The 19,156-nt window shown below is 53.2% G+C and overlaps 2 protein-coding genes across 2 annotated transcripts; one reads left to right on the top strand and one right to left on the bottom strand.

Annotated features, from left to right (window-relative positions):
* The first annotated feature begins 238 nt into the window (after positions 1-238).
* MGAT2 (alpha-1,6-mannosyl-glycoprotein 2-beta-N-acetylglucosaminyltransferase) lies at positions 239-2,156 on the top strand. The gene has a single exon (XM_054634392.2). The coding sequence runs from the start codon at positions 325-327 to the stop codon at positions 1,666-1,668; it is 1,344 nt and encodes a 447-aa protein (XP_054490367.2). The 5' UTR covers positions 239-324; the 3' UTR covers positions 1,669-2,156.
* A 1,511-nt stretch (positions 2,157-3,667) lies between these two features.
* DNAAF2 (dynein axonemal assembly factor 2) lies at positions 3,668-17,992 on the bottom strand. The gene is made up of 3 exons (XM_054634389.2): positions 15,727-17,992; positions 6,381-6,527; positions 3,668-4,299 (listed from the first exon to the last, which is right to left on the bottom strand). The coding sequence occupies exons 1-3, from the start codon at positions 17,869-17,871 to the stop codon at positions 3,808-3,810; spliced, it is 2,784 nt and encodes a 927-aa protein (XP_054490364.2). The 5' UTR covers positions 17,872-17,992; the 3' UTR covers positions 3,668-3,807.
* Positions 17,993-19,156: the final 1,164 nt, after the last annotated feature.

The following is a 19,156-nucleotide window of genomic DNA, read 5'->3' as shown; positions in this document are numbered from 1 at the left end:
CTTTTCCCTTTTTTCCACAATCCCGAAGGATTTCGCTGCCCCTTCCCGCCCTCCCGTCACGCCTTGGCCCCGCCCCCTCCCAGCGCCGCCCAATCAGAGCGCGGTGCGGCTGCGGCGGCTGCGCGGCCCTCCCCTCGCGGCGGAAGCGCCGATGAGTTGATTGACGGCTCCTCCGACCAATGGCGACGCCGCGGTCGCCGCAGCGGCGGCCAATGGGGCGCGGCGACGTGTGCGCGCGGGGCGGCGGCGGCGCGCGCGCGCTGGGAGCGGGAGCGGCGGCGGCGGCGGCGGGAGCGGCGGAGCGGGGCCGCCGCCGCCGGGACGATGCGGCTGCGCGTCTACAAGCGCAAGGTGCTGCTGCTGGCGCTGGCGCTGGCGCTCTGCGCCTTGGCGCTCTGGGGCACCGGCGGCGGCGGGCGGCGGCGGCAGCAGCAGCAGCAGCTGCAGCAGCAGCAGCAGCAGCAGCGGGGCGGTCCCGGTAGCACCGGGGAGCCGCCGCGGGTCAGCGAGCCCCCGCCGCCGGTACCGCGCCGCCCCGCCGCCAACGCGTCGGCCGCCGTGGCGGCGGAGGTGCTGTCCGAGAACGCGACGCTGAGTTACCGCTCGCTCGTGTACCGCCTGAACTTCGACCAGCCGGTGCGGAACGCCGGGCGCTTCCCGGCGCGGCCCGACGTGGTGCTCGTGGTGCAGGTGCACGACCGCGCCGAGCACCTGCGGCTGCTGCTCGAGTCGCTGCGGCGGGCGCCGGGCGTGGAGAACGTGTTCCTGGTGCTGAGCCACGACCTGTGGGCCGAGGAGCTGAACCGGCTGGCGGCCCGCGTGGACTTCTGCCCGGTGCTGCAGGTGTTCTTCCCGTTCAGCATCCAGCTGTACCCGCGCGAGTTCCCGGGCCACGACCCCCGCGACTGCCCCCGCGACGTGGGCAAGGCGGCGGCGCTGCGGCTGGGCTGCATCAACGCCGAGTTCCCGGACTCGTTCGGGCACTACCGCGAGGCGCGCTTCGCGCAGACCAAGCACCACTGGTGGTGGAAGCTGCACTTCGTGTGGGAGCGCGTGCGGGCGCTGCGGGAGCACGCGGGGCCCGTGCTCTTCCTGGAGGAGGATCATTACCTGGCCCCCGACTTCTACCACGTCCTCAAGCGGCTCTGGGCGCTGCGCCAGCGGGAGTGCCCCGAGTGCCAGCTCGTGTCGCTGGGCACCTACAGCCCCGTGCGGGGCGGCTTCGCCGGCCGCGCCGACAAGGTGGAGATGAAGACGTGGAAGTCCACGGAGCACAACATGGGCATGGCCTTCGGCAGAGACACCTACCAGAAGCTCATCGAGTGCACGGACGCCTTCTGCACCTACGATGACTACAACTGGGACTGGACTCTGCAGCACTTGACTGTCTCTTGTCTTCCAAAGTTCTGGAAAGTGCTGGTTCCCGAAATCCCCAGGATTTTTCACACGGGGGACTGTGGCATGCACCACAAGAAATCCTGCAGACCGTCCACCCAGAGTGCCAAAATCGACTCTCTCTTGAACAGCAACCAACAGTACCTGTTTCCCGAGGCGATGAGTGTCAGTAAAAGGTACTCCATGGCTCCCCTGTCCCCTCACGTCAAGAACGGAGGGTGGGGAGACATCAGGGACCACGAACTCTGTAAGAGCTACCGCAGACTCCAGTGAGGATCCTCCTCACAGCGCCTTTTCTCCTTGACTTGTTCCATTGTGTCCTTTGCAGGCACACACGTGTATAAACAGCATTTATGAGTTGGTTTCTGCTTTAATATGAATAAACATTCTTGTTAAAGGTGTCCCAAAATAGTAATCTCTCATGTTTGGCAACCACGTTTTGGAAACGGGTGACGTGCTGCAGCCCCTACGCAAAAAGTGACCTGCTGCTGTGTTTGCTGGGAGGAGGAGGAGGAGGAGGAGGAGGAGGAGGAGGAGAACACTTTTTAAGTGCATCTTTTTTGGTGCTTCAAAGCTCTGGTGGTGCCTGGGGTCCCACCCAGGGTCATCCCACGCCTGATCCCCGAGTCCCGGTTCGGTTGCGCCGTGTCGATGAATATATGAAGGATGAAAAGAAAATAAATCTCATTGTTTTTACTACGATGTAGATAAATATATGATTTTTTTAGTTCTGCCGAAATAAAAAATTCCGTTGTTTTGTATGCCTAGAGGAGTTCTTGATTGTCAGCAAAAAGGTGATGTCACCTCGTGTTCCTAAAAAGTCAGGATGGGAAGGAGGGGGGAGTTTCTCTTCTTTAATCCCGAGGGCTGGACCTGTGCCATCACTCCTTCCAGCAGTGTGCATTTAACTTCATTACATTTTTAATGATAGTCATTAATTGAGGCAGGAAAGGGTAGCAAATTGGTGGCACAACACCTCTTTTGTTTGGATTTTTTTTAAAAAGAAAAGTTGTTTCAAATTAGCTGTGTGAGAACTGCTGCAGTGTGGTGGGAGTGGGGGCCACGGAGCCATCTGTGAATGCTCCAGCAGCTTCAGTGCCACTCCTCTGTGAACTCAGCTGTGGCAGAAGCACCTCAGCAGCTTTTGTAGAACACAGAAATATGCCAGAGAAAGAAAATGCTGCTTTTTTCTTTTTCCAGGGGTTATTTAAACACAATTTTGCAAAGTAACTGCTCCGTGTTCTGTTCCACTGGGTTGGAGCTGTGCTGGAGCCTCGCCCTCGGAGGCCTCTCCCAAAAAGCTGAGGGGGTTAAGCTGAGCCCAGCAAAGCTCCAGCAGGATGTGCCACCAGGGAGGGCAGGGCAGGTGTTCTGGGCAGCTGTGGCTGCTGCTGAACTCTGAAACCACTCACACAAACTGGAATGTGACAGCAGTGCCAGAGCAGCCCTGAAACGAGGCAAAATTAACTCTCCTCTAAAGCACCTCTCAAACTAAAACAGAAGTTGGTTCAGCAGCAGTGAGAAAGGGGAACAGGAAGTTTATTATTAGATGTGTTCTCCTGGTTATTCTGCTTTAGGGAGGTGAGAAACGCTGACACTCGAGGGAAACTGAGAAAAATAAATCTAATCTGGCTAAAGAGAATCCATTTCACCAGTTGTAAATACTTCAGAGCAGACATGCACCCAGAGGATGTTCTTGTGCAATGGAATTTGTTCAGCTGGGGGATATCTGGGTGCTGCAGATCTGAAACACAGCACTAGGATGGAATACAGGGTATAAATGTTGATTATTTCTAGGAGACTAATTAGAACTTCTCTGGGTAATTAGAAATTTCATTTGATTGCTAAGAATCACTGTGAGTCTAATCCTGCAGTTATCACAAAATGAAAGGTTTGGAAAATGATGACTACTGCTCAATTCCCCAGGGAGCCATTAGACTGAGGATATATACAAATAATCCCTGAAACGTGGGAAGAGAATAAAAAATTTATGTAAACAATAAAGATACATTTTTTTTTTCCAGGAGCTCAGAGTCACCTCCAACTGCAACTCTTCTTACAAGTAAAATTATTGCAACAAATTGGGGAATTGATAAACTGTTAACCACGGAAAGTTTTGGTGTTGCACCAGTTTCAGTGGGAACCCATGGCCTCCATGTCACCCACCAGCACATGGAAGTCAGAACAAGCATCAAACAAGAGAAGGAAATGATAAAACAATGAAATCAGTCCAGCTGGTAGAGCAGGGAGCTGTGGAACTGCACAGGGCAGTGCGTGCGGTGATCGCTCAGGATGCGCTCGCTGCCATCCTCGGGGTTCACCTCCCTCAGGATGGGGCACCCTGCCCCATCTCCATCCCCATGGAAGTCAGAACGAGCATCAAACAAGGAGGGAAACTCTAAAACAATGAAATCAGTCCAGCTGGTAGAGCAGGGAGCTGTGGAAGTGCAGGGGGCAGTGCGTGCGGTGATCGCTCAGGATGCGCTCGCTGCCATCCTCAGGGTTCACCTCCCTCAGGACGGGGCACCCTGCCCCATCTCCATCCCCATGCCCATGCCCATGCCCAGCCCCGTCCCCACCCCCCTGCCGCTCTCCTGCTGCTCCCGGGGCTGTGGCTGTGCCTCCTGCTGCAGCAGCACTTTCTAAATCGGGCTCGGTTCTCTCAGATCCGCCGGGAGCGGCTGAGCTGGAGGCAGGAGGTTCAGGCTGCGAACAATGGGGTGAAGCACAGCCGGCTGCTGTTCCCATTGTTCCCGCTCTGGGAGCCGGGCTGGCTCCTGCTGCACCTCCCTCGGCTGCAGGACACTTTGTTTCTGCCTTTGTTTCGGGGTGGTTGCTGTCGGTCTGTCCAGCAAGGGCTCCCCCCGAGCTGCCAAGAGTTCCTCGTCCATCACGTTCCTGTGGCTGTCAAGGAAATAAATGAATTATTTCATAGCTGGAACAAACTGTGCACACAAAGACAGGAGAGGTTTGTTTGTCCAACAGCTCAGCTCCACTGGGATAGTGGAAAGTGTCCCTTTGGAAGCAGATGATCCTTGAGGTTCCAAACCAGGTTGTGATTCTGTGATTCTCCTTGCAGAGCGGGCGCTGAGGTTTTCCTGCCCTTGTCTGGTGTGTGGGAATGAGGGGCAGGGAGCCCCTTCTGCTTCCCCAGGGTTTCCTGCTTTCCTTTTCAGCAGCAGCCACTCCCCACACCCAGCCTGATCCCAAATCCCCAAATCCCCAAATCCCAGAGGCCACAGAATCAGCCAGGGGATCTCAGCTCCTGCTGCAAGGTTGGAGCTTTGCAGTTAGGGAAATTCCTGGCCTGTGGGGCTAATCTGGGAATTGCAGTTTGCCTCGGGAGAGCAGGAGCTGGGAGAGGTGCTGAACAACCATTTCACCATTACTGGGAGTTTTGGCAAAGAGCTGCTGGTAATTCACAGGTCCCTGGCAGTGGAGAGTCAGGATCAGGCAGGACCCATCCAAGAGCAGCTGGTTCATGGATCCAGGGACAGAGCCTCTTCCTAACAGCCCCAAACCACAGGAAACCTGGGAAACACCAGTGAGTCCTTCCCAAACTGGGCAGTTCTCCCACAGGAACATGATCATGAGCTGGAAGGGACCCTCAGGAATCTCCAGCTCTGTGCTGGAGTTTGTATCAATGGGATGGGACTGCTGGGATGTGGGGTTTGAGTTTTATTGTGCTATTAGTCTTATGATATGGTTGAGATAATTGAAAGATGGTAATAGTTTATATCTTGTTAGTAGTAAAGATTTTTCTGTTACAGAACATTTTAAAAACTTTCTAGCCAATAGCATATTAAACATATTTTTCTACAATCTTAAAATCTATCTTAACCAAATCTAAAACTCAAACTATTATTTCATATCCTTACTTACTACACTATTACAACTTTTCTACTTTCCAACTTTCCAACTAACTCTAAATTTCTACTCTTTCTATTTTTAAAGCCTGCTTTCACAACTTCCTAAAAATCTCCTCACCTTTACTGTACTTCCCACAAACTCAGCTCCTGGCCCCACACAGGAGCAGGAATGGGATCATTTAAAGTCTCTCAGCTGCCCTAAGGTCCCCAAAGGGACTCATCTGCTCTCCAACATTTAGAATTTCATTTTTTCGTGTCCAGCAGCCCAGAGCAGCTGTGAAAGCTGAGCTGGCTCCGGTATCTTTGGGAAGCTGCTCGTGCTCCAGCCCAGTTCCAGAGGTCATGTTCTTCCTGTGAACGTGGCTCCCAGTAACCCAGCCACACATTAACCCCAGCTGAGCCCCCAGTCCAGGCCCACAGCACGGACCTGCTTCTTCCTGCCTTTTATCTTCCCTTTAGGAAGAGTTTTATCTGAATTTTGGATGCAGTGCCTACCCAGGAATCCCAGTGAACGTGGGGGGGTTTATCTCACACTTTCCTCCTCACAAAATGAACATTTTGATTTCTTCATCTGCCCATCTATTTTGCCAAGGGAGGACGATTTAATCCCGTGGCAGATCCCAGAAACAGCCTGGCTTGCTCTAGGCAGAGGAAGGAGAGCCTGAATGAGGCCTCAGACTACAAGGATTGAATTTGAGACCAGTGTTTAAGATTAATAGCCTCATGTTTAATTATCTACACAACAGGAACCCACCAAGTATTCCAATACATGGACTGAATAAAGATGAGGCAGGATTCTTCCCAGACAGAACCCTCCAGGATTTCTCTACCTGTACAAGGCTGAGTGGGTGAGCTATCACTGCAAGGAAAAATCACTTTTTAAATGTCTGGAGCACAGTTCTGCACCTTCCAAATGAAACAGAGGAGGTTTCAATCCTTGGGTGACATGAAATGGCACGAACACAAGTTTTACTTCTGAAAACTGACATTTACACTTGCAAATAACCCCAGTGCGGGGCTTCCCCAGGACAAAACAGGAACAAAGCTGTTTCAGTGGGGTTTGATAGGATCTTTCAGAAGAACATAAATCAGCCTGGGCTGCTCCTGGGTCCTTACCTCCACCCTGATTTGAATTCTGTCCTCAGTAACATCCAGCACTTCAATTAATGGCTGCCTTTCCAGGGCTGATTGGGAGCAAGGGGAAGGGCACAAAGCAGTGCCTAGAAATCCATCAACGTTCTCCTCACTGACAAACAACCTCTCCTAAAGAAAAAGAGAGAAAACAGCAGGTTATGTTCTTTTTGTGCCACACTTCAGGGGTACTGGGGCTAAAAACCCCCTGCAAAGAAAGCCAGGACAGCAATTCCCAAGTTTCACAGCACACTCAAGCCTTGACGGAGAAATTCTAAGCCAGACATTCAAAGAATGAGGTGAAATGAATTCAAACCAATGCTTAGCTAATTTTGAAAGTACAAATCTGCATGGTATCAAATATAAGGGAACTATTTCTCTCTCTGGATGGGTGACTAATACAGAGATGCAGACTCTCTCTGGAAAATGATTTTTTGTCCCAGCCTCGTTGCACCTTCCCCACCTGTGTGAGCAGCAGGAAGGTGTCAGACTGCTGGGGGTTTGTCTCTGGCTGCCTGCAGGAGAACACAAACACCTCCTTGGAGAGGCACTGCGGGATCCTCGCTCCAGGATCAGATCTGGAGCACCCGGGGCTGGATCCATTTCACACCCAGCCACGGAGGCTGCTCTGATCTCCCTGCAGACAAGCCAGTTGGAAAAACAAACAAAACAAAAGCAAGAAAAGGAGAGGTATCCACAGGCAGAGACACAGCCTGGGGTGCGTTTCCAGGCTGTTCATAAATAACCTCAAACGTGTTGCAACGGGCTCAGAGATTTACATCAGTTACAGGTAATTAAAGGTCCTCAAATATATCCTGGAGGGGCTGTTTGATAGGAACTGCAGAGCCTTCCCTGTCCTTGTGTTATTCACACATCATCTGTGCAGGCTGAGGGCAAGGACAGACAAAATCCAAATGGTCTGACCTAGAGGAGCAGCTTAGGTTCTGGGAATTACCTTCCTTATTTAATTGGAAATAACAGGGACAAGTTGCAAACCTTCCACATTAAGTCACACTTTTAAATTTCTCGGTCCAGTTCAACCTTCCTGTCAATCCAATGAAAGTTAAATTCAATTATCGCTGACATCTTGCAGACCAAGAAGCAAAAAGGCAATTCTGCACATTTTTGGCCCCCTGTGGATGGAGCCTTATGCACAGCCAGATGTCACATTGTGTCTGAGGTACAAAATTTCACTGTCATCTTGAAAAAAAAACAAAAAAAAACCAAACAAGGATTGGAAAAATCAGCCAGAGTCCTATTTTTTCCACTAGTTAAATTAGAAATCACAATATGGAAAGTCATAACACACGAACTGTTGGTTTTCCAAGGCAGAGGATTGGATTCATTTTCTATCCAGCAAGATTACAATCCAGGCAAGGAGCCAGCACTGGATGCTGGGATGGTTTGGGGAGAGATTAAAGTGCAGCAGAGCTGCCCTGACTGAAAACCCTCTCAGAACATCCCTGCTTCTTGCATTTCTGCATGCAAAGCCTGAAAATTCTTATTCCCTGGTGCTGCATCCTCTGCTGCCTGCCAGAGAGGGATCAGCCAGAGCTTCAGGCTGTGGGAAAGCTCTGCAGAGTCCAGGGGAAGGTGTCAGAGCAAGGCAGGGGCTGCAGACACAAAATCTGTGCAGCACACAACTCCCACAGGCTCCTGAACGCCAGCCCTGGGCAGCTCAGGAGGAGAATTCCCAGCTCTGCCCTGGATTTTGGCCCACAGAGCCCAGCTCAGCCTCCTGGAGGAGATTTGGGATTTTGGTGCCTGCACTCCCAAGGAGAGCAAAGCACAACCCTCCTCAGAAAGAGGAGAAAAATCAAATTTTTCTCCCAGCAGAAAAATGGAAGCCAGGGAATCACAGCACGGTTTGGTTGGAGGGAACCTCACAGCTCAGCTCATTCCTACCCCTGCCATGGGATGGATTTCAGGACCTTTAATTACCTTCCACTAGACCAGGCTGCACCAAGTCCCATCCTACTTTTCCTCCATAAAAATAGGGAAAATAATCTCTTTTCCCTCTGAGTCTGCCTCTGGCACCCGTGGCTGTGTGAGGGACACCCTCTCCTCCCCAGAGCAATCAGGACTTTGCAATTTGGATACAAACACCCTGAATCTTTCTGGAGAAATTCTTCCTGATTAAAAGCAAAAGAATTTGTTTTCTTCACAGAAAATACAGTTAAAAAAGAAGACCTGAATGGGAGGTCTATTATCAGGAAAGGTTCCACTACTCCAGAGGGTGCTGGCACTGCCCAGGCTCCCCAGGGAATGGGCACAGCCCCAGAGCTGCAGGAGCAGCCAGGGATGCCCAGGGTGGGAGTGTTGGGGCTCTGGGCAGGGCAGGGGCTGCCCTGGATGATCCCTGTGATTCCATAATGATTTCATAATTCTGTGATTAATCAGTGCTTCAAAGGAGGGTAAAAAGGAACCCCTTGTGCTGTCGCTCCGTTAATTCTGACTCACTGCACAAACCAATCTTACCAAGTTTCACCCCAGCCCAGCACTGAATTCCCAAAAGTCTTTACCATTTCATCCCATCCCCACCCCATGGCCTGCCATAAATCATGGCCCTGGGGTGTGTTTGTTGTCAGGAAGGTGATTCTCATTAGCCTGCTCCACCAGGCACTGGAACTCAGACTTTGCATTCACGGGGAGCACTCACCGAGCCATTTATATTACTGCAGATGTTATCAGAGCACAGACCTTGGAAAAAAATGATCCAGGAATTTATTCTAAAGCCTGCTCTGCCTTCCAAGCCAGAGCAAACAGAGGACAACCATCTGCAGCTGATTTCAATGACCCTGTAAAATAATTCTTCAATTTAAGCCGTTTATTTTCTGGTATTTATGATGCTCTCTTAGCAACTTCGAATTTAATTTGTTTTTCCCTGCACACACTGTCATCTGCTGTTTGGTACACATTCATTCTTCCCTGTGACTAAACTGAGACCAAATTAACATAAACCTTAGCAGGGATGACTTTGGTTTCTGGAACATTCATCATTCAAACCCGTCCCCGTGTCTCCCAGCACCGGGAGCTCCCCTCCCGGCTGCCCCCAGCTCTCAGATGGGCTCATTCTGCTTTCATTTCTCACACTGAAGACACTTTCCATCCAGAGTTACCTCCCACACAGCCTGCAAGTTTGAAAAGCAGGACAGATTTCAAGCTTAAATTATTTTGGTGGTTCCTGTAATGAGTGGATCAGGGAATCTCAGAATGGCTTGGGTTGGGAGGGGATTTAAATCCCATAGAATTCCAACCCTTCCACTGTCCCAGGCTGCTCCAAACCCCATCCAAGCTGGCTTTGGGCACTTCCAGGGATGGGGCAACCACAACCTCTCTCATCCAAACCCAACAACTGATGGGAAAGGACTTGGATTTCCTGACCTCTGCATTTGTGGGATCCCAGCACAAAGCAGCTCTGAGAGCTGAGAATTTGAAAGTACCCAGAGTGAAATGAAAACTTTTCTGAGGTGCTCATGACTGCAAAGATGAAACAGCTCCAAAGAAGCTTTGATGAGCTTCATCAGCAGGTTAATAATGTTTCCTGACATAACTGTTTTGTGTAGTCATGGTATTCCCAAAATGCAGCTACCAATTAAAGACTATTCAGAAATTAGTTTGTTTTATAGCAGAAGCAAACTAATTATGGTCCTTAATGTAGCTTGGGAAAGGGATTACTTTGAAAAATGTGAAATAATAAGTTTGTTGTGTTCTCCTTCTTTGTCCTTCTCTGACCTCCCAAAAAAACTTGCCAAGAGTCTTGAAATGCTGAGCACAGAATTAACTGAACCAAAAATAAACTGTTGGAGGATTACATTCAACAGCCCCAGTTTCCAGCAGCATCTTCTTAGAAGTAACCCCTGACTATTACAATAAGTCTTTATAGTAGCTTGGAAATGGAAAATTATAAACTCCAAATAGCTTGGAAATGAGAGCAAAGCAGCTCTCCAGGATGGATTTCTCCATGAAAGGTGGGGAAGGTTTAAAACATCCATGTCTGACACGTCCCAACACAGCTCTCAAGGCTTCATGCTTGGCTGACTCTCCAACCAAGGAACACTTTCATCCACAAGAGCCCAAATTCTGAGCACAGCAGGAACAAAAGGACGGCCCAGCATGGCCCAAGGGGACATTTCCAGCCCTTGGGGACACTTCCAGCCCTTGGGGACATTTCCAGCCCTTGGGGGCACATCCAGCCCTTGGCCTTTTCCACATGGTCCCAGTGCCAGGAGCAACAGAACTCTGGCACCTCCAGCCCCACACAAGGGAAATGTAGCTGGGATTTTGGGAATTGGGAATTCCTGGCTGGGAGGGTGGGCAGGCCCTGGCACAGGTGCCCAGAGCAGCTGGGGCTGCCCCTGCATCCCTGGCAGTGCCCAAGGCCAGGCTGGATCAGCCCAGATCACCTGACCAGGCCTCAGCCTCCTCTAGGGCCACTTATCCCAGAATCCCAGAATGGTCTGGATGGGAAGGGAACTTAAATCCCACCCAGTGCCAGCCCTGGGACACCTCCCACTGTCCCAGGGTGCCCCAGTGTCCAGCCTGGCCTTGGGCACTGCCAGGGATCCAGGGGCAGCCACAGCTGCTCTGGCAATTCCAGCCCAGCCAGGAATTCCCAATTCCCAATCTCCCACCCATCCCTGCCCTCTGGCACTGGCAGCCATTCCCTGGCTCCTGTCCCTCCATCCCTTGTCCCCAGTCCCTCTCCAGCTCTCCTGGAGCCCCTCCAGGCCCTGCCAGGGGCTCTGAGCTCTCCCTGGAGCCTTCTCCTCTCCAGGGAGCATTCCCAGCTCTCCCAGCCTGGCTCCAGCCCTTGGAGCAGCTCTGTGGCCTCTCTGGACTTGCTCCAACAGCTCCACTTTTTTTTTTTACCAGCTGCTTTCTGAAGGAAAAAGCACCAGGAGCCTCCAAAGGGTCTCCTTCCCAAGGCACTGGTGGCTGTGCCCAGCAGAAAAATCACACCCATGTGGAACATCCTGCATGGAGGCCTCAACACTCCCAGAAAAGTTAAACAAAACTTCCCCTATCTCTGAGCAATTCCCATTTGGATCCCTCACACACAGCCTAACTCAGACCCAGCTCCAACCATGAACTCCTCAGGAATGTTCAATATAATCTTTTTCAGCCTGTAAATGTGAAAAAAAAAAAAAAAAAAAGCAATGCATAGGAAAGCAGAGGAAATATTTCCTCTGTTTTCCTCTGCTCCCTGCTGCTCTCTGGAGCCCCGGGGGGGTTTGTGTGAGTTAAATCTGAATATTCTCCACAAGATCTGAAGGGGGCTTTTAGGAAAGGGATGGGCTGGCTGCAATTCCCTGCCCAGCACGGGGGGAATGGCCAGAGGAATGAGCACACATCCTTTGAACAAACCCACTGCAGGCCCCTGAGAAGGGCAGGAAGGGTGGGGATCAGCCCAAACGGGAATTCCTGCACGAACCAGGCTTTTTCTAATCCCGTGAAAACGAGCAGACACGACCCCAAAACTGCAGAATTCACTCCCTGCCAGCTGTGTTTCACATGCTCCAAGAAGTGAGCCCCCAAGTCTGAGCAGCTCAATACACCCCCAGAAAACTGCTTTTTATTTCTGTTAGGAATGGAGCATTTAACCCCAGCAGGCCAAACATTCCCAGACCTTCCAAGTGCTTTCCAAAGGCACAATTTCCATAATTGCCCAGCTCCAGCACTACCATAAACCAGGACACACTGGGACGTGTTCTCAGAATCCCTGCCTGGCAGGCTTACAAATTGTATTCATGGTTATTTAACTCCCAACCCTTCTCCTTCGTCATTTTCTCCCCAGGCTGTGTTGTCTGGAAATGAAAGGGAAATTCTCTGATGCAGGAGTTTCCCAAGCCTGAATTCCCAGGATTTAAGCACAAGGTGTAGAAGGTTATGGAGGGTGAACTGCAATGAAGAGCAATGGGGAGAGCACAGCCCATGGCTGGAATTTTGAGGCAAAACGCAGAGATTTCGGCAGTGGGGAAATCAGGCAGCTTCCTCAGGTTAGGAAATTATTCCCTGGAAATAATGGGCCTGAAGAAGGATCAGCACTGTGGTCTCTGCTGCAGTGACTGAGCAGCAGGGCAGTGACAAAAGGTGGCTTTCAAACCCCTGAAATGTGTGACCCTACACTCACAACGCTCACAGTTATGGAATCTTTATTCTTTAGAGGATTTCTGGTCACCATAACCAGTCATGGAACCAAGAGGATGGAAAAGATCTCCGAGATCATCAAGTCCAACTTTAGCCTGGACATTCTGCTTTGGCCAAGGAGGGAAACTGCTCACAGTGAAGGTCCAGGGAGGAGCAGGGCACTGTAGAGATTTCCTGGAAAGAGGCAGGGGTGGGAATTCCAAGTGCTCAGCATCCCTGGAAACTGAGCTCTAAATAGATCCCTCTTCCAGCACAGGGATTCAGGCACTGCTGACTGCAAAAGGAAAAGCAGCTCCTCAAGTTCTGTTTCAAGCATGGTGCTCTAAGGATGAGCCCAACTCATTCTTCTACCAGCACGTGGATCAGACCAGATTCCAAGGAGGAACTGGAATTTAATGGGAATGATCTGGGCAGGCACTACAAAGCCATCATGGCATGGAAGAGCAGCCTCTGAACTAACCCAGGGAGGGATCTGCTCCATGGAACAGCACAGCAACCCCCAGCCTCCATCAGCCTCCCAAAATGGAGCAGAGCAGGAATTCCAGTTAAAAACACTGGACAGGACTTGGAGCAACCTGGGATAGCAAAAGGAGTCCCTGCCTGTGGGAATGGTTGAGCTTTAAGAACCCTCCCAACCCAAACCACTCCATGATTCACTTTTGCCAGGCACCATCCTCTGGAGAGAGGAGATGGCCAACAAGCAGATTGGGAGGTGCAGGATAAAATTCCTGCTCCAGGATAAAATTCCTGTTCCAGGATAAAATTCCTGCTCCAGGTTGAAATTCCTGCTCCAGGATAAGATTCCTGGATCCAGGATAAAATTCCTGCTCCAGAATGAAATTCCTGCTCCAGGATAAAATTCCTGCTCCAGGATCCAGGATAAGATTCCTGCTTCAGGATAAAATTTCTCCTCCAGGATGATTCCTGCTCTAGGATGAGATTCCTGCTCCAGGATGAAATTCCCGCTCCAGGATAAAATTCCTGCTCCAGGATAAAATTTCTCCTCCAGGATGATTCCTGCTCCAGGATGAAAATCCTGCTCCAGGATGAAATTCCTGCTCCAGGATGATTCCTGCTCTAGGATAAAATTCCTGCTCCAGGATGAAATTCCTGCTCCAGGATGAAATTCCTGCTCCAGGATAAGATTCCTGCTGGCCTCAGCCCCAAAGCTCCTTCAGGCCCTGGCACTGCTCTGCACTCTGCAGTGACTGATGTGACTCCTTACAGGTCTCAGTGCAAGAACCACAGCTCTGATTTATAGAATGAGACTCGAGGCAGAAAAACCCCCAAGGTGGCACCAGACAAATTGAAGGAATCAACTTAAGTAGAAGAAAAGCGACCAGGAACAAATGGTTAATGGCCAGAAGGCAGCAAGTAATAGTGGCTCTAATTAAATATTCATTTTTCTCCCTTCACTCTGAGCAGCTCTCAGGCACTTTGGGGAAATGGCACAGATTTAAAAAGAAAAGCAAACAGGACAAATGGCTTCAGTTTATTTCTCCTGCTTCAGTTTGCAGGCCCAGCGTCCAACAGGACTGGAGGCCAGGAGAATCTCTTGGAGTCTGCTGTGAATGAATGGCCAGGAAGTTGATGACTAATGCCCAACCTCTTTCTCCTACTCCACCCAAAACATTTTGCAATATATAATAAAATCAGCACATTCAAGGGGTTTTTGTAACTCACAAAGCCAAAAAATCTCATTACTGGGTGGCCTTTTAAAACCTTTCAATCACAAAATGTTCCTCCAACTGCAATAACAAATCCATATCCCAAACTTGCGGCCTCCACCATGCTCACCACTAACCCACGTTCTCAAGTGCCACATCCACAGGTTTTCTGAGCATTCCCAGGGATGGGGACTCCACCAGTGCCCTGGGCAGCCTCAGGACCTGCACAGAAACCAGGCAGGAGTTTACACAGTGGCTTTTTTGACGTGGCAGCAGCAGGCAGTGCCAGATCACAGCAGTGAACAGCAGCACTGAGTGTTCTGTGGCCCCACTTGCACAGACTTGCAGGCTCCTGCTCCGGTAAAAGCAAAGGAAACGCTCTGCAAACAGCTCAGCGTGGGTGGCTCTCCATAAATTCATCATCTTTGATACTTTCCCCGAAATGATCAGCTCCTCCTTCACAGGAATTGCTGCTGTAGAAGGTGTGTGGCTGCTAAATGGCAAAAACTCGACGTGGTTTCAGCTGCACAAACACTAATTGGATAAATATCACTCAAAACCATGCACAAGCCATTTCTAGTTGGAGGGATGGAGCAATTAAGCTGCTCCAAGCCAAGTCCATCCCAGTGGATGTGCCTGAAGCCTGCCAGCTTCCTGGACGTGCAATCCCGCTGCACGTGATCCAGACTGCAGAGGATTTTATTGCTCTCAGCTCCAGCCAAACTCCAAATCCCATGGCTACAAGGCTGCACAAGAACTGTGCAGCTTTAATCCCTGCTCATGAGGAGCTGTCTGCAAGTCTGAGCTCACAGAGGAACGTGGCTCTCCACAAAACTTCTCTGAGTGGCTCTGGACAAAGAGTGTCACAAGGTGGGCATCCCTTTGGGGACACTGGATGCAGCCACCTCACTGCCTCCCACCACGGGAGCACCACTGCCCAACAACCCATAAAATCTGAAAATACTAAATTAGAATCACATTCAGACAGAGGTGGTGAAGATTTATCCCAGCAAAGTGGGACAGCTCACAGCTGCTGCTTGCTGTTCTGCTCTGGTTGAACTAATGGGGGTTTCTGTGGCTGTAAATGGGAATTCTGTCCCAAACACAGACACAGGGACACTCCCCCTACACTTCATGGTGGTGTGTGTAAGCCTGGTGGATCATAAAGAGCTTTCTTTGTGTGAACAGGCTGCACGAGCAATTTACAGGGCTTTAAAAGCGAGCACTAAGGACATAGAGGACATAGGCACCGTTTTCATTCATCACCAGAATTTCCCTTAGAAAAAAAAATTTGTATGGGAGGCAGAAGTCATTCCAATTCCAAGGATGAAGGTGTCAGCTCCGCGGTGTGACCTTGTACAAGACTCGCACAAATCAGGTCACGGCACTGATATCCGGGAGCAGCTCTGGGAGGAAGCAGCAGCTCCGAGCTGCTCCTCGCACCTCCGTGAGCCAGCGCTGGCAAACAGCGGGCACACCCAGCCAGCATCGGGCAGTGACGCCCCACGCGTTACCTGCAGAGCGGAGGGCGCGGGGCCGAAGCTGAAGCTGTCCCAGAGCCCGGTGCTGCCGGGGGCCTTGGCCAGCCCCACCACGGCGTTGTGGGCAGAGATGCTGACGCTGCTCTCGGGGCTCAGCAGCGCTGCGGAGGGAGGGAAGCGCAGGAACAGGGCGAAGGCAGCGCCGTCGGTGCGGAAGCGGAGACTGTAGTGGTGGGTGCCCAAATCCCCGCGGAGGCTCTGGGGCTGAATGCCGGGCACCAGCAGGAGCAGCGTGAGGGACACCTCGTCCTGCCGGGCACGGAACGGAGGGCATGTGGCCGTCTCCATGGGAGGGCCCGCGGAGGCCGGCGGAGGGGGGTCCCCGGTGGGCATGGCTGGATCGGGGATGGCGATGGGGGAAGCGGCGCCGGAGCAGGGCAGGGCCGGGGGCTCGGTAGGGGATTCTGCGGGGGGATCAGCGGCGGTGAAGGGCTCAGAGCGGGGATCAGAGGTTGGACCAGGGGCAGGTTCAGTGGGGGCTTCAGAGGTTGGATCAGCGGCGGGTTCAGTGGGGGGTTCAGCAGGAGAGTCAGCAAAGGGTTCAGAGGTTGGACCAACGGGAGGTTCAGCAGGGTGTTCAGACGTTGGATCAGTGTCAGATTCAGAGGTTGGATCAGGGGCAGGTTCACAGGTTGGATCAGTAGCAGGTTCAGCAGGGGGTGCGGAGGTTGGATCAGTAGCAGGTTCAGAGGTTGGATCAATGGCAGGTTCAGCAGGGGGTGCAGAGGTTGGATCAGGGCCAGGTTCAGCAGGGGAGTCAGCAAAGGGTTCAGAGGTTGGACCAACGGGAGGTTCACCCGAGAGTTCAGCGGGTGGGTCACAGAGTCGTTCTAGGGGTGGTTCAGCGAGGGGCTCGGCAGACGGAGCAGCGGGAGGATCACAAAGTGGGTCAGGATCAGCCGGGGGTTCGGTGAGCGGATCACCGGGCTCCCCGCCGCCACACGTGCCCCGGGCCGCGCCGCCAGGCCCGAGTTCCGGGGGAGGAGCCGCTCCGCCGCCCGCCTCTGCCGGCCCTGCCTCCGCCTCCGCCGGCCCCTCGGCCTCCTCCAGCCGCTCCCCAGCCGGGCCCGGCGGTTCCCGCGGGCCGGGCGGCAGCACCACGGGCAGCGTGACCTGCAGCTGCCGCTGGGCCCGGTTGAAGGCGGCCCGGCCGCCGCTCTCGTCCACGTCGTAGGGGAGGCGGAGGCGCAGGCGGTAGGCGGGACACTGCGAGTCCAGCCGCAGCTCCCGCCCGCGGATCTCCAGCTCCGCCTGCTCTGCGGAGCGCAGCAGCGGCAGCTCCACCGTCACCACCAGCTCCCGGGGCACCGGGCTGGGCGCTGAGTCGCGGCTGTGCCGGTAGTCCTGCAGGTCCACGTAGGAGCGGTGCCGGATGCTCCAGCGCGGCGTGGTGGGGCCGGAGGGCGGCGGGGGCGCGGCGGGCGCGGAGCCTCGGGCGGCGGCGGCGGGCGGCGGGGCGGCGGCGGGCGGGAAGGGGAAGGGCGGCAGCGGGGACTCGCCGTCGTCGGGCGGCTTCGGGGCGCCGCCGGGCAGCGGGGAGCGGATGACGGGCGCCTGCGGGATGCCCTTGTAGGAGACTCCTCGCAGGACGGCGGCGTTGTTGCGGTCCAGCCGCACCCCGCACTGGCTCTCCACGGCCTCCAGCGCCGTGTCGCGGAGCAGGCGGTAGAAGCGGGCGCTGCGGGCGGCCAGGCGCAGCGCCGCGGGGTGGAACACCACGTCGTACAGGAGGCGGCGGCGGCCGGCGGGGCGCAGCTCCTCGCGGCCCGGGGCCAGGCTGTAGGGCAGCTCCCAGCGCTGCCCGCCGCGCTCGGCGCGGGCCCGCGGCTCCCCCATCAGAGGGTTGCTGCAGACATTGATGTAGCAGCGGCGGGAGCCCTCCTGGCTGGTCCTCAGAACAAAGCCCGGCGTCGGGTGCACGAAGCGCACCTCCACGCCGCGCTCCCGCTCCAGCGCCGCCACCTCCTCCTCGTACAGCCGCCGCTGCTCGGGGTCGGTGAGCTCGGCCGCGAACTCCGCGAACAGAGCGCGGAACTGCTCGTCGCGGAAAGCGCGCCGGAGCCGCTCCGCCTCCTCGGCGCTGAGGTCCAGGTCGTGCAGCCGCCCCGCGCTCGCCATGGCTCCGGCACGGCTCGGTTCGGCCCGGCCGGGAGCGCTGCTATGGGGACGCCGAACAAGATGGCGGGCGTTGCCGTGGTAACGGTAAACAAGATGGCGGCGCCGGGGCGGCGGTTGCTATGGAGACGGCAAACAGCATGGCGGGCGGGCCCTCAGGGCCCAGGCCTCGCCGTCCCGGCCTCGCCTTTCCCCTCCCCTCAGCGGCTTCCAGCCAGCACCCCTGGCACCTGCAGGGCTCGTTTCCCACCGTCATCTCCTCATCCTTCTGCAAAGTGTATGTTCCTCCCCATGCCACAGCTCCGAGCTCCACTGCCATCCCCTCACAGAGCAGTATTAAATCCTCAGCAGGCCCAGCTTCCCTCAGAGCCCCTATCCTGCTGAGCCTCCTCCTTCCTGCTGTGAAAAACCAGGTTCACTCTCCTGGTAAAGTTCAGAAGTTTCATACAGGACAGTAGGATACAAAAATAAGGCAAAGGTAACAGCTGTGTGCTTGGCATTCAGCCAAGAGCACTCCTGCTATTTTGGAGAAACCCTTTACTATTTTACTATAAACCTCTTCTATTGCATCAGCCTACTGCATATTCAGCATTATGCATATTTAAACTTTTCCCCACAGTAGTTTACATGTTCTAAGAAGTGTTTAGCATCGGGTCCACCTTTTCAGAGCATTTCTTGGCTGTGCTTTTAGTCCATTGTTATCATCACCTCAGTCTATATTTTGGTCTATAATTTTTACAGCCAGGTGTTGATAGCAGTAGGGGTCTTCATCACACATTCACTGGGTGTTATCCCAACTAAGTAGGCAGTTCAATTATCACCAGCATAACTCTATCAGCTGTTTCACTACCATGTCTAAGTTTAGTTAATAGCACAATAAAAACTGTATAGCAAAGTTACTTTTAGATTATATGTATAGAATCCAATTAAGTATTAGTGAGAAGCCAATATTATGATATGTATTTATAACCCTGCCCTGGGCAGTGCCAGCACAGCAAGCAGGGCTGTGACACAGCTCCTGTGCCAGGGGTCCCCTCTGTGGGCACTGTGGGCTGCCCCCCCTGCTCTCCATGCCCACAAACACCTGGAGCAGCTTTTGGCTCAGTTTCTCTCTTTTCCCCACCAAGATTTCCTCCTCCCAGCCTTCTCCAGAAATTCTAAAGGATCATGTCCTTGATTTTACCACTCCTTGTCCTGTCTGCATAACAGCATCCCCAAATGGCTGCTGCTATCATAAAACACCTCACAGATCCTGCCTGGGCATTTCCCAGACAAAGAAACATCCTAC

The sequence above is a fragment of the Agelaius phoeniceus genome, chromosome 6 (genome assembly GCF_051311805.1).
Source record: "Agelaius phoeniceus isolate bAgePho1 chromosome 6, bAgePho1.hap1, whole genome shotgun sequence".
In the NCBI taxonomy this organism is placed as follows: Eukaryota; Metazoa; Chordata; class Aves; order Passeriformes; family Icteridae; genus Agelaius; species Agelaius phoeniceus.
This window is presented reverse-complemented; position numbering and strand designations above follow the sequence as displayed.

What these genes read in the sequence shown, in the direction of transcription:
- DNAAF2 (XM_054634389.2), bottom strand. Translation starts at nt 17,871, where the DNA reads ATGGCGAGCGCGGGGCGGCTGCACGACCTGGACCTCAGCGCCGAGGAG. An exon ending in CCGCGCCCTCCGCTCTGCAG is followed by an intron (nt 6,528 to 15,726) that starts GTAACGCGTGGG and finishes CTTTTTCTTTAG; the next exon opens with GAGAGGTTGTTTGTCAGTGA. An exon ending in GAATTCAAATCAGGGTGGAG is followed by an intron (nt 4,300 to 6,380) that starts GTAAGGACCCAG and finishes TTTCCTTGACAG; the next exon opens with CCACAGGAACGTGATGGACG.
- MGAT2 (XM_054634392.2), top strand. Translation starts at nt 325, where the DNA reads ATGCGGCTGCGCGTCTACAAGCGCAAGGTGCTGCTGCTGGCGCTGGCG.